General features: G+C 42.6%; 1 protein-coding gene across 2 annotated transcripts in view; it reads right to left on the reverse strand.

Moving 5' to 3' along the window:
• The window catches only part of LOC125463264 (sodium/hydrogen exchanger 3), a 113,293-nt gene that overhangs the window by 18,513 nt on the left and 80,031 nt on the right, over nt 1-14,749 (reverse strand). For both annotated transcript variants that reach the window (XM_048554329.2, XM_048554322.2), the window contains exons 3-8: nt 14,391-14,551; nt 10,972-11,050; nt 7,353-7,530; nt 5,530-5,750; nt 4,401-4,600; nt 3,055-3,144 (exon numbers count right to left, since the gene is read on the reverse strand). In XM_048554329.2, coding sequence (XP_048410286.1) covers nt 3,055-3,144; nt 4,401-4,600; nt 5,530-5,750; nt 7,353-7,530; nt 10,972-11,050; nt 14,391-14,551 — 929 coding nt within the window. The remainder of the gene's footprint in view (nt 1-3,054; nt 3,145-4,400; nt 4,601-5,529; nt 5,751-7,352; nt 7,531-10,971; nt 11,051-14,390; nt 14,552-14,749) is intronic.

A 14,749-nucleotide genomic window follows, 5' to 3' on the forward strand; every position in this document is an offset into this window, starting at 1 on the left:
TAAAAAGTCAGAGAAGAATACACTTGTAACACTACTGTATAAGTGGTTGTTTCTAAATACTCTCAATAAAGCAACACTTTATAAATGGAGATAACATGGCGTGAAGCTGGATGAACACAGCAGGCCAAGCAGCAGAGGAGCAGGAAAGCTTGACATTTCGGATCGGGACCCTTCTTCTGAGCTTTCCTGCTCCTCTGATGCTGCTTGGCCTGCTGTGTTCATCCAGCTTCACACCGTGTTACTCCAGCATCGGCAGTTCCTAATATCTCTGTAACTTTGTAAATGGAAATTAATTTTATACGAAGTGGAAATAACATTGGTTTTTGTTTAGAGACAAAGTTGTTTGAATTTTCCAATGATTAATTCTGACTAACGTTTAGATTTTTATTTTCTTAGCTCTTTCTGGTAAACCGGGTATCACTGGTAGGGCCAACTTTTGCTCCTTCATCCAAATTGTGCTTGAACTGAATTGTATACTTGCTTTCACCCAGAGCTTTCATTGTTGGCCAGAGTCCCAAAGGAAACTGTACCTGCTGCTGGTAATTCATGACCCAAGGATCAACATTTCAGATGGACCCCAGCCCAAAGATGGAGTGATGGCTGGAAAGGGAATTACTGGGATGATAGGATGTGGTTGTTGGCGGGTTTTTTTTTTGGGGGGGGGGGTGGGGGGAGTTGGGGAGGCCAGCAGTGTTTGGCTCCTGAACCAAGGGCCGCTCATGAATGCTACGGAGACAGCACCATGCAGCTTTCAGGTTATCAGTATCATAAAGGCTTCATCGTTTTTAATGTCACATGGCCACAGGTTCAGCAACTCTTTAGCCCAGACTCCTGGCCGGCTTCAGCAATGATGGAGGAGGAGCCTGGAACCAAGACCTGGCTGACATTCAGCACCAGGAAGGAGAGTCAAAGAGATCTCAGCCAGGAAGAGGAGTAGAAGCTGAACCATTAGAGATACTATCATTGCAATACTATCATTGTAACTTCACACTATTTAAACAAAGATCCAAGATGGCTCCAGAGAATGGCGACACATTTGAAAGTTTATTCATTGTATTTAGGTACATGTGCTAATATTAAATAAGTCTAAAATCACGAGATGTTGTGTATTAGTTTCATGACTCTATAGTCAGGCTGAGAGCAGCAATGGTAGAAGTCAGATGCAGTATTTAGAACACAAAACCAATCCGTATATGGACTGATCTTCAAAAAAAGGGTCCACAATTATTGCTTCATCAATCCTTATTGAACATTTAAGCCTAAGAGAAGCACACAGAGTGATAAGAGATAATGGGAACTGCAGATGCTGGAGATTCCAAGATAATAAAATGTGAGGCTGGATGAACACAGCAGGCCAAGCAGCATCTCAGGAGCACAAAAGCTGACGTTTCGGGCCTAGACCCTTCATCAGAGAGGGGGATGGGGGGAGGGAGCTGGAATAAATAGGGAGAGAGGGGGAGGCGGACCGAAGATGGAGAGTAAAGAAGATAGGTGGAGAGAGTGTAGGTGGGGAGGTAGGGAGGGGATAGGTCAGTCCAGGGAAGACGGACAGGTCAAGGAGGTGGGATGAGGTTAGTAGGTAGCGGGGGGTGCGGCTTGGGGTGGGAGGAAGGGATGGGTGAGAGGAAGAACCGGTTAGGGAGGCAGAGACAGGTTGGACTGGTTTTGGCATCCCTAAACCAGCCCAGTTCATCCCCTCCCCCCACTGCACCACACAACCAGCCCAGCTCTTCCCCCCTACCCACTGCATTCCAAAACCAGTCCAACCTGTCTCTGCCTCCCTAACCAGTTCTTCCTCTCACCCATCCCTTCCTCCCACCCCAAGCCGCACCCCCCGCTACCTAACCTCATCCCACCTCCTTGACCTGTCCGTCTTCCCTGGACTGACCTATCCCCTCCCTACCTCCCCACCTACACTCTCTCCACCTATCTTCTTTACTCTCCATCTTCGGTCCGCCTCCCCCTCTCTCCCTATTTATTCCAGTTCCCTCCCCCCATCCCCCTCTCTGATGAAGGGTCTAGGCCCGAAACGTCAGCTTTTGTGCTCCTGAGATGCTGCTTGGCCTGCTGTGTTCATCCAGCCTCACATTTTATTATCACACGGAGTGATAATGCAGGTTTTCAATGCTTACACTGTCACTGCTGCGTACTGACCTTGCAGTGCACACAGCTGCAGGAAAGATTACAGAGAAGGTAGTCTATTCCCACGATTTCCCACATGACCACACTGGGACGCTCGAGGGGGCAGAATTTCCTACAGGAGGGCCTCATTTGTGGCAAAATGGGCAGGCTGGGTATAAACAATGTATAAAAGGACTTAACCAGGCCAGAGGTTTGGGGATCCCCAACGATCACTCGATGATTAAATGCTCTTCCCACAACCAAATGCATGAGGGGAGGGCTACCATTTCAGTCTGACGTGTTCAAATCCCACCATGAAAACAGAACAATTCAAATGGAGTCTCTTTTTAAAAGATACAAAAGAAAAAAGTTCTCTTCAAGTGCTCTTCAGCTGCTGAAATTTCATAAGAACATAACTGGCTCACATGTTGATTACAGGAGGAAAATCAGTCACCTTTACCCAGTCTGGCCTTAGTGGGACTTGACTCCCACTCCAAAATGGTTTACTTTTTATTGCCTTCTGAAATGATCAAGTAATCAATTCAGTTACATCACCACCTTCTCAAATCAATGAAAAAGTTGCACAATAAATCCCACTACCAGCCATAACAAACAAGTACCTGAATCTAATAAGTCAACAGGTGACGGTGCATTCGGTGGGGGGGGGGGGGGGGGGGGGGGGGGGGGGGTAGTGGAATTCATGGAGTTGGTGGTGTCATAATTATACAATCGCCATCCTACACTTCACATCAGCCACATTGACTCAGCGTTTTAGTCAGTCATCTGTTACTCTCAACTGTCAATACATTGTTGGTTTGGGGGCATATCACCGGATGTATCTTCAGTGTCACCAGCAAAAATGAACACTCCCGTGATGCACTTAAGGGATCCTCCTTTTAAATATTAATTGGATGCTGACAGACATGAACTTACTCTTCCATGAAGTTTCTCATTGAGTAAAGGCTCCTTCTGTTGGCTTGTCTTCACTTTCAGCCATTTAACCAAAGGTTTGATTGTCAGACCCTGAAAAACATCCCAAACATCACTTCTGGTACAGGTATTAAAACAAAACACTGTTTAGACTTCATTTCACACCTATCAAAATCTTTGCCATTTGGTTGGGCTCTACTTCATGAGGGAACAATTCCACCATTGGGTCTAACCCCAGTTTCCTTCTAATGCCAAGGAGAAGAAACAGTCCAAAACATAAATACGGGCCACTTAATGCATGGCCTGTGCTGCTGAATTGAAAGCCTGTGGCTCACAATCATTAACAAAGGGCAAAGTGATACTTTCATAACCTCAGGGTAAGGGGAATCAAAAAGTACAGAGGTTGTAGCTTTGCTCGCCTCGCCAGTGTGTTTGAAGGTAGAAGTTTCATCACACTGCTCAGTAACATCGTTGGTGTGCCCCCAGTGAAATGTCGATGTTCTGTCCCATTTGGTGGTTGGCATTACTTCCAGTTCTGTTTTTCAGTGGTTCATATAATGGGACCCAGTTCAACGTGTTTGTTGACAGAGTTCTGGCTGGATTGCCAGGCCTCCAGGAAATCCCTGGCACGTCTCTGTTTGGCTCATGCTATTATAGATGTGATGTCCGAGTCAAATTTGTGCCCTTCTTTTTCCCGTGTGTATCGAGACCAGTGAGAATTGGTCTTGTCTCTTGGTGGCTCATGGGGTATTAGTGTATCAGACAGAACACCGACACTTGACCGGAGGCGCACCGAGGACGTTGCCTAGCAGGCTGATGAAACGTCTACAACAAAATGCACTGGCTCACAAGCAGGTCCACAATCTCATCCACAAACCAAGCAACAAATCCCCTTTATAAATCGAAGTACTGTACAGTCACAATATTTTTTATTTTGAACGATAATCAGCATTATCATGCCGGAAATGCAGCAACTGTTTTCCACTCTGCTACTTCTCCCCAAACAGCAATCCTATAAAGGCCAGAACATGGTTTTGAGGGATAAATATTTGGCAACACAACAGCTCCCCTGCTCTTCTTGAAAGTCATAACATGACTTTATAGAATCATACAGTGCAGAATAGGCCCTTCAGCCCATTGAGTCTGTAATGCTAAAACTATAATACTATCTTCATTAGTCCCACTTTCATGCACCAGACACGTAGATTTGAACACAGTCAGATTATGAGACAACTCACATCATCTGAGAGGGCAGAATGTTCTTCGTTTGCAGTGTTTCATTCAAAAGGTAGAATGCTTTCTATGTATTCTCTAACTGAATTACCACAGACAACAGTGGTGATGGTTACCTGGAAAATGACAGTGAAATACACCACAATAATGGTTGTACTGACAAACAGTTTCTTCTCAGATATGTTGTCATTTAGCAAAACCACCAGAGCAAAAGCTACAGCTCCACGCAGGCCTCCGTATGACATCACCACCTGGTCTATAATTTCTAACTGCACCACACGGTAATGGTTGAGAATCCAGGTCTGAACTGCAACACCTTAAAAAAAAAATCAGAAGAGTGGCAATATTTTAGTTACAGCTCAAATCTGTTAATCTTTAAAAACAGATACTTACAGTACATTAAGTCAAAAAAATGCAGCATTGCTGCACATTTTTCATACCATGTGATTTTGGCAAGATTGGTAAACAGATATCAAAAGGTGAGCACTATTTTGAAAGCAATGCATTAATTTGTCGTTCCACATTAGTTATTATCACTCTTTGCTGAGGTGGGATTCTTTTCGAGTTCAATTGCACGGGTCATGAGAGCTCCGTGATAAGTCATTTGTTTTCTATTTGGAAGTCTGTAGCCTGAGCCACTTCAGGTGACTCAAGACAGACTCCCCAGCCTTGGTTCCAGCCTGCTGAAGCTAACGTGCCCATGGTGGCCCATCGACAAGGGAATTGAGAGCTGGCTCATCTATTGTGGCCAGACTGTCTTCCTGTCTCAGAATGCAATCACGTGTTTGATCAAAGTCCCTCACAAATTGAAGGAAAATCTTGAAGCAAATAATTTCAGAAGCCTGTACATGTTTAAATATTCAATGTTAGACAAACACACTGATATGCTTGCATTGCATCTGATAGGAGTGTATGTTGTCACAAATAGCATTTAGAATGATTTTAAAATCATAAATAGAACGGAATTCATTCCATCTCTTAGAACTATCAGTTGCAAAATAAGCCACAACAAATCTATGAAGCTATTACAAGTAAAATGCCAAAAACATTATCTTAGTGGTGATATAGACAGTGAATCTCAGGAATTATACATTAACCAGATAACCTGAATCAGAGACAAAGTCAATGTATCTGGTTAATGATCCCATTAAGTAGCAAAAGCATGGAGGGATCGAACAGCAAATACTGGTTACTACATATCCATAATTAAACCTTGGAAGCAAGGTAATATACAACAGCACCCACCAATAACTCTGTAGACAGAGATGAAGACTAGGGTGAGAAGGATAAAAGCTGTGTTCCATGTCCATATTTTTGGGTTGACTGCTGAGATTCCCAAAAACATGAAGATAATAGTCTCCGCTCCACTTGCCAGCATTTTCATTGCATATCTGACAGTGGTGATGGACTGCTCACAGAGATTGGCTTTGACGTACTTCTGACAGCAGATGCCACAAAACGTAATGCTGAGGGAAAAGGAATGATGAGGTTTAAGGACAGGGAGAACAGTTGCAAAACCTCGACACCGACAGAAATTAATCGCGTCATTCATTAATCAGTCTTTAAACATGCCCCTCGGAAGCCCTGGAAGAATAGCTGCCCAAATGCAGGGTGGAACATAGCCCTTTCGCCACCTACTCTTAACAGTAAGTGTAGGAGACTGTACTGACTGCCAAAGCAACTAGCATCTTACCACTCCATGTTCAGCACATGGATGTTTCAACACCTAACAGAAGATCAAAGACTGCCAGTCAATTCTAGAGGCCTCGCCAAATTTTCCATTCCTGATTTGTAAAAGGAGGCTAAGAAGCCACGGAACTTTTGACCTCAGTTCAGAAGACTGCCAATTTATCACTCAAAGTAACCCAGCAACTGTCATACTATCAGATACCATAGACATTGCAAGTATAAAATAAAATACCCTAGCCCATGTCCTCAGCTGTGAATGGGTAATGGCTTGGGTACACAGTAGAATGGGGAATGGACACCTGAGGCATCCCCACGCCCTATCTCCTTGACATGCAATCCCAGAGGTGCAATACTTGCCTACATAACTGCCTGATCCTCAACATCCAAGGGTCCAGAAAAGAACGTCATCCCATTTTCCACCTGGAAACCTTGCAGCCTTCACAACCCAATACCGAGTGCACCAGGTGTGCAGCTGGAGGAACACAGCAGGCCAGGCAGCATCAGAGCAGCAGGAAGGCTCTCAGGGTCCAGACCCAAAACATCAGCTTTCCTGCTTCTCTGATGTTGCCTGGTCTGTTGTGCTTCTCCAGCTGCATACCTGGTGCACTCAATATTGGGTTGTGAAGTCAGCTCTACACCTTGTTATCTCAGACTCCAGCATCGGCAGTTCCTACTATCTCCAATTTTGAGTATGTTGTTTACTCACCCCCACAACCTGTTGTGACATGGACTGCTTTCAGCACAGCCAAATAATTTACACCTACCAACTGGTCCTCATTATCAGCTTTTCTGCTTCCCAGTCTTACCTTCAACCATCCCTTTGTCTGTCTAAACTACTTTTTTACTTTTCCAGGCTTTGTCTCCACCTAAAGGTCATTGGACCTAAAATGTTAACACTGCTTTCTCTCCCAAAATGCTGCCAAACCTGTTCAGTTCCTCTAGCAATGTCCGTTTTGATCAACATCAATTTGTCCATCTATTCTGAACATTTAGCTTGCATGTTTGCAAATTGTGTGAACACATAAAAGGGATGCTCATCCAATTTACCAATTTTTAAATGTGTGAATGAGCCATAAGAGTCAAATGTGATCCTGCGTTCACTTAAAAGACCAGCTCAATTTCCAACAAGGAGTGAGCAGCCATTGTAAGCTCAGTCTAAAGGAGCCCAAGTACACCATAACAAACTATAACAGCTATACTACAACCCTGACAGTGACTCATTTACTCAATAGGAAAGCCCCTCATTCCCCTTTCTTCTGTGTGCTCAAGGCATTGCCCATTCACAATTAACGATATGGAACAGCTGACATTATCTACATGGAAGTGAGAGAACAGCTGAGTGAGTGAAGAATTGATTTTTTTTTAAAGAAACTACTTACGCTAAAATTGCAGAAAGTGAAAGCATTTCTGCTGTGAGGTAGGACAGGTATGAAATGACAAAAACAAATCCAGGTTCAATCACCCTCACATGCTTGGTGAATCTGGTTACCAGGGACAACAGGAATGCAAAGACAATGCCAACAGCAGTGCCACCCAAGCTCACGACAAAGAAAGAAACTACAAAAAACAGAAAATCCCACATTAGACATCAGATTAACATTCTACACAACAAAGTATGAAAAAAGATAATCAATTGAACAACACAAATTTACATGGCACTTTCTATGCATTATAATCTTCCAGGGTGCATCACTGGAGTATTATCAAATTTCGTTTGCTAGCAAATCACCTACACAGACACTACGGCAGACTGATTCTTCGTCAAAGGAGACAGTTTTTATTAAAAAAACCTAGGGACGAAATTCCTAAAGGCTATGGTCCAGCAGTGGAAGGCATGTCTGCCAATGGTAGAGCAGTCAAAATCAATCCAAAAGGGTGCAAGGCACAGATTTCTGAGGATTGGAAGGCTTGATAGGGTTAGAGATAGGAAGCAGCAATTTAAACACAAAGATCTGCAAGATTATTAAGGCATTGCTTAATCAGGTCATCATGCAAGTTCATGTTCATAGGCAGGTCTGTGAACACGACACGGTGCAAATGATATGGGTTGTAGATGTTTAGATAAACTTGAGTTTATTGAAGATGGAAGGCCTGCCAGGAGTTTACTGATCAGTCAATCTAGAAATAACAAAGCACTGGGAGAAAGTTCCCACAGAGTAGCTAAGGCTGGGCCCAACATGGGTGACAGAGGTGGAAATAGACCGCCTCATTTCTTTTCTGCATTTTCAGGTTGAATTCTGTTTCTTTCAAAAAAAAAATGGACAACCTTGAATAGCCAACACTGTTACAGAATTATTACCAGAATCTTCTGAACCCCTGAATTGCATAGAAATTCCAGCTAATGTTAACACAAAGTGCTTATCTCTGGGCCATCTCCTTACAGCATGATCTGGACAAAGGAAGACAGGAAGACCAATTATGCTTGAAGCACTAATGCTTTTGCAGTTATTTCATTGCCTCTCAATGGAAATTCTAATGGGGAAGGAAAGATACACTGGTAGATTAACAGGCTTCCAATTAGCCCACTGAAATGAGCCATCAGCACCTGAAATGCCTGTGTTTGTTGCATGACAACTATCAGAGTTTGCTGAATTGCTCAAGTATACAATTCTGGGATTTTTAGTCAGTGACTGCTTGGCATCTAGATGGAAACCAAGACTTCAGTCTGAGTTCACAGCCTGCCTATTCATTTTAGTGGACTGCACAAGCCTCGAAATCTCTCCTCCCCTACCACATCCCAAAACCAGCCCAACTCATTCCTGCCTCCCTAACCTGTCCTTCCTCCCACCTATCCCCTCCTCCCACCTCAAACCCCACCCCCATCTCCTACCAACTAGTCTCAACCCACCCCCTTGACCTGTCCATTCTCCCTGGACTGACCTATCCCCTCGCTAACTCCCCACCTACACTCACCTTTACTGGCTCCAACCCCACTCCTTGACCTGTCTGTCTCTTTTCCACCTATCTTCTCATCGATCCATCTCCTATCTGCCGCCCCTTCTCTCCCTATTTATTTCCGAGCCCCCTTCACCTCCCCCATTTCTGAAGGGTCTAGGCCCGAAACGTCAGCCTTCCTGCTCCTCTGATGCTGCTTGGCCTGTTCATCCAGCTCCTGCATTTCCTACTATCTCCATCCATTTCTGTGTTCAAGTTGCTGGCTGGAAAAAACCTACATTTTGCCTGCAAGAGGGGAAGAGGAATCACAAATTATAATTACCCTATTTCCCCTTGAATATTGACAAGGTGGATTTTTACTTGTAAGATCATCTCTGGATTAAACATTACAACAAATTTGCAGTCAGCTTCTGACAGATGTCAGGCAGAGTCAGTGGGGAAGGAACAGAATTTTTGAATTGCACTAAAATACAGGGAATTCGGAATCTCCAATATTTACTTCCAAGAGTGTTAATCAGGTGTAGCTCAGTGTTGCCTTGGTGGTACGAGAACATGGGTCAGATTTTTGTGGAGTCAGGGAGATGCTGTGGGCTTATAATTCAAAGAATGATAAACAGAACCTGGATTTAGAGATACCTCCTACATTTTTACTAGTAATGACAAAGGAGCAGGCTGTCAATTGCCAGGTATAAATTAGCTGAGCCATTTAAACTTCATTTGGAGGACAAGTAGATCTGATCTTGGTTCCAGGAACAGACTCTGCCCACAAGGTACATTGCATAGCTTTATCATAGATATGTCAATGCTCAATTAAAGCAGAATAAAAAGGGATATAGAACCAAGTTATTTTAAACCCCTAGACCATTAAAGATTGGATAAAAAAATTGCTGTGCCCAGGTAAAAAGAAATGTACTGCAGCAATTTCAATAAATATTTGGAAAAAGCCTGGAGTGCTATTATTATGCAGTTATTACTGCTTCGCTGCTTCCAAAAACCTACCCTTATCAGAGCTTGAGTCTTTAAGTTCATTCTTAAACTCATATCTCCAAGAGGTTATTTAAGGGTTAGTTATTTTTGTTGTAAGGTATGAAGTCTGTGAAGAATTTAAATGTATTGAAGGGGTTTTCAGGAATTGGGTTATTTTTTAAAAACGTAACCTTTGTAAATAGCAGAGGCTAAGAAAGCATTAAGTACTTTATTTCACCTCAACATGAAAACCAAGGACTGTCCATGGTGGACACTGGGTGGAGAATGCAAGTGTGTATGGGGAGCATAATTGATCATAGTTGGCATAGGCGTCTAGAGACCTGTGGAGATGAATGGGGCATAAATTGACATGGAGGGCATGATGATTCATGGAATTAGATGGAGGGGATGTGTTGACATGGAAAGGGCGCAGTGAGTGGTTGAGAACGGGGATTACAGGGACCAATACTTAACAATATGACTAAGGAACTCCCAGAGAACACAGTGAGCCTTTTAAACAGCCCTCACAAATGAAAAACTGCATCGTTCAATGTATTTTCCCCTTCTCTGCACCTCTCCCTCAAAAATCGGGTGTGCAATCCTGGAAATTTCTCAACAAGTTACCCACTTCCAAGATGAGAATCCAACTTGGAGTTCAAGCTAACACCAGACTCGTACAGGATCTAGACTGAAGCTTCAGTGCAGCCAGGTTGGAGATTCAAACATTTCTCTCCATGTGCAACTAAAACAATGTTCGAGCACCAATGGTGTGCCTGGAGTCCCAGGTAGTGAGAGCTAGGCAAGCGTGGCAGGTGTCCTTCTGTACAGAAAAGGCCACAGAAAAAGAGGGTCGATTTGGTCAGTTGTCTCAAAAGCCAATACACGATTCAGATTAACACCTATACAGACAGGCAAACCTGCACTTTCTGCCTTTGGTGGGCACAAAATCTTCTCCTCAATCTGACCAAGTATGGAAGGCAATGTCCAAGTAGCACTAAAAGAAAAGCTGTCAAGTAAACAGTGTAGAACAAGAGTAGACATTACGTCAAGGGCTGTGGCAATGGGACTAGGTCAGATTGTGATGTCTGATATTGTGGTAGTGCAGTTCTCTCCTTTGACCCGGAGGTGCTTTCATACCTATGCCTTTGAAATAGTCCAGCCCTTGAACATTTTCTGCTCCAATTTGAACGAATGAGCTAAAGACATTGTACAGCACCTAAAAAGAAAAAATAAACAGGAAGTACTAAGTACAGCCAAATTCAATCTATATGTTGTAGAAAAGATACTTGGCAGAAGCTCTGTTTGGATACAAGAAACTCGCTATGTTCAGGCATCTTATTACAAAAGCCTATTGTAAAAACTATCTTAAATAAATAATGAATGAAATTGTTGCCTGCACACACCAGCACAATGCACACACCTAATTCAAATATGCAACATTCTGGGGCCATCTCTTTCATACAGCAATTGTTACTAGCATGTTTGCACCACATAGAAGTTCCTTAGTTGAGCAGATAAAGTTAGAAATTCTATTTTGCAAGAAGAGTCATTCATTCAGTCAGGTAAACATACAAGAGAAACGTAAGAACAAATGCTTCGCATGAGTATCTTACCAATGAATTCGGTCATGGATAAAATCAGTATTGTAATCCCATGTATTTACTTTTATTCTACTACCCTGATGATTTCAATATCCTGGCCCAACCACTACCTGAAACTTGCATTTGACAGCTCAACAGCCTTCTGGAAAACAGGGTATAGATTGGAAATATATTAATATAGGATGCTCAGTAAACTATCATTCTAATAGTTCCCATCTTGTAATCTCCCTCACACCATCCTCCAAACCCGCCATCTTCAGTCTCGATAAACTATTGGATCCAAACTGACAGAACAAACATCACTCCTCATTCTTCAGTTGTCACCCCAAGTCTTCCAATATCTGTCCTAATAACAACATGCGAGGACTATGCAACTTGCCGGATTAACTATTTCAGCTGAGCTCCACTGGTTAAACTAAATAACTCTCACTCGCAGTTAAGACAGCCACGCGCACAAACCCCCAGCACAGCACCTCTTCATATTGCATTGGTCAGAGGTATCATGTTTCAGTTGAAATATTAAAACCAACATGTTTGACTACTTCAGACTTAAGTGGACATAATTAACCCCATGACAGTCGAAGACAGCAAAAGAAATGTTTCATCCTCTATTCGGGTTAACAGTCTTAACCTGAAAGTGACAACATATCAGATGCATTTCATTAGTTATGGTGGGCTTTGAGATATTCGCGTGTCATGATGGATGCTGTAAAAATAGGGTCTTTTCCCTTCTACTTTGGGGATCTTGATGTATATTAATTGGCTGCCATACGTACCTGCACAACAGGGGGTTATACTACCAAAAAAGTGCAGCATTTGCAAGTCTTTTAGAATGTAATGACAATAGTTTTCAGAGAGGTAGATAATGCCAGGATTGTCCAGATGTGTGTAAAATATGCAAAAATGTGCCTATTTCATCTATTCACAGGTTTCATGAAAAACGTAACTCAATAGAGAGAGAGTGTAGAATCAGTCAATATGGCAATGGAAAAATCCTATTCAACACGTTGATTCCATGTTTGCTGGCTGTAGAGGAGGCCAGTTAGTCCTATCCCGCTTCTCTATCCCCACACCCCTAAGAAATTTTCTTCAAGTATCCATCCAATTCCCTTTTAAAAATACTTCAATTATCTCCTCTTCTGCTATCCTTGCAGATAGAGTTTCAGTTACCAAACAATGTGGTAAAATATCTCTGCCACACGCACCCCATTCAACTCTTGCCCAAAAGTGTAAATCTGTCCCTTTGTTGGACCATCAGTTGAAGGCAGTGGATTTTCTTTGGCTATCTTAGTTGCAAGATAACAATTTTGTACACCTTTCCTTTGTTCAATGGGAACCCAAGCTTCTCCAACTTAACCTTTAGTTCAATTCTATGGAAACCGTCCTGGTAAATCTCCTGAAGCCTCTGAAGTATCCTCACATTCTTTTCAGAATTGCATGCAATACCTCAGTTGTGGCGTATTCAAAATATCACAAAGTCTCAAAATAACTGTTTTTAAATTCTAACACCTCTATTTTTAATGCCAAAAAGTCCCTTTGTCGAATGCTCTTTCAACGCATTCTGGCAAAGCTCTATGCACAAGAACTGTTGACGTTCACATTTGCCTATAGATTCTAAAACTCCTGCTCCTCACCTGGAAACTGTGCACCCAGTTTTTGACTGCTCTATGGAGAGAACGATTCTCCCTACTTACCCTGTTGACGCCCCTCAATTTTGTGCAAATCAAATCCCCTCAGCCTCCTCTGCTCTGACAAACAATGCCAGTTTACCTCATCTCTCTTCAAAGCTGACTTCCTCTAACTCTGGCAACATCTCGGCAAATCTCTTCTGCATCCTCTCTGGTGTAACAGCATCCTTTCTATGTAGTGTGGTGTGACGACCAGCTGCGGAGTAAATTGACCTACATACAAGAGCAGGGAGCTGTATTCAGTGCTACTTTGCCAAGTAGAGGCAAGTATCCCATATGCATTCTTAACTACCTTATTTACCTGTCCTGCTATCAAGGATAAATGGATGTGCACCACAAGGTCTCTCCACTCCCCTGTAGTTCCTAAGGTACTAGAATTCAAAGTGTTCTCCCTTGCCTTATCAGCCCTCCCAAACCATACCACCTCACTTTTCAGAATTAAATTCCATTTGCCACTATTCAACTCATCTGATCAGCCTGTCTACATTACCCTGTGAACCAAGGCTTCCTCTCACTATTGACCACAACACCAATTTTCATGCCAGCTGCAATCTTACTGCTTGTACCTCCTAGTTTCACGTCTAGATCATTAACATATACAACCAGCAGCAAGGAACCAAACCCTGTCATACACCAATAGCTTTCACTCAAAAATACCCTTTGACCATCACTGCTTCCAGCCGTTTAGGCCAGTTTTAGATCCAATTTGCCAAATTGTCCTGGATCCCTGAGGCTGCTTGCTTCTTAGCCAGTCTGTCATGCATGAGCTTGTCTAAAGCCTTACTGAAGTCCATGTAGACTATTATCAACTGCATTACCCACATCTCGTCGCTTCCTCAAAAAATTCAAAAATCAAATTTGTTAAACATGATCTCCCTCTCAGAAAGTCAATGTCACAGAGATACGTATATTGAGTGGATATATCAGATGGAGAATGAAACTTCAGAGTTGTTTTGCGGGGGGGGGGGGTGCCATTTCAATTTAAATTACTCCATGAACCTGCAAAAAAAAACTACACAGAAAACTGTTGTCAGTCAGAATAATAAAAAAGGTACTGTACTAGTGATTTGTCTCCACAAAATCTGCTGTCACAGACTCAGGTGCAGACAAAAGAAAAAAAAACACAGATCTAGCTCAAGATTCTAATAGGGCAAGATATGTCATCCAAACTAAAGAATGAACACGTCGGTGCAAATTTAAATGTGATCCTTTCATTAACAGTTGGAAAATGAGAACTACTAAGGAGTTAACATTCTGTTAAACCTACCACAGTGACAGCATCGTTCAGCAGAGACTCTCCAAACACAATGATGAACAATACTTCATTCACATGGACCTCTTCAAACACGGCCAACACAGCCACTGGGTCAACTGCAGCAATCAGACTGCCAAACAGGAGGAAATGCAAAAGGTCAGCGTCTAGATTTCCTGCAAACAAAGTTGAGACCATAAGGAATTTTAGCTTTCAACTGCAACAACGGTAATAACAAACAAACAAACACAAAACGATGTGCCATGCAAATGCAAATGTCACGAAACATCACAAGACGCTTCACAGAAAAGTCAATGGTCACGAAACTACCTGAAATGGAAGTTCTAAAGATAGACCTTAAAACAGCATGTAAA

Source organism: Stegostoma tigrinum, chromosome 2 (genome assembly GCF_030684315.1).
Source record: "Stegostoma tigrinum isolate sSteTig4 chromosome 2, sSteTig4.hap1, whole genome shotgun sequence".
Lineage (NCBI taxonomy): Eukaryota > Metazoa > Chordata > Chondrichthyes > Orectolobiformes > Stegostomatidae > Stegostoma > Stegostoma tigrinum.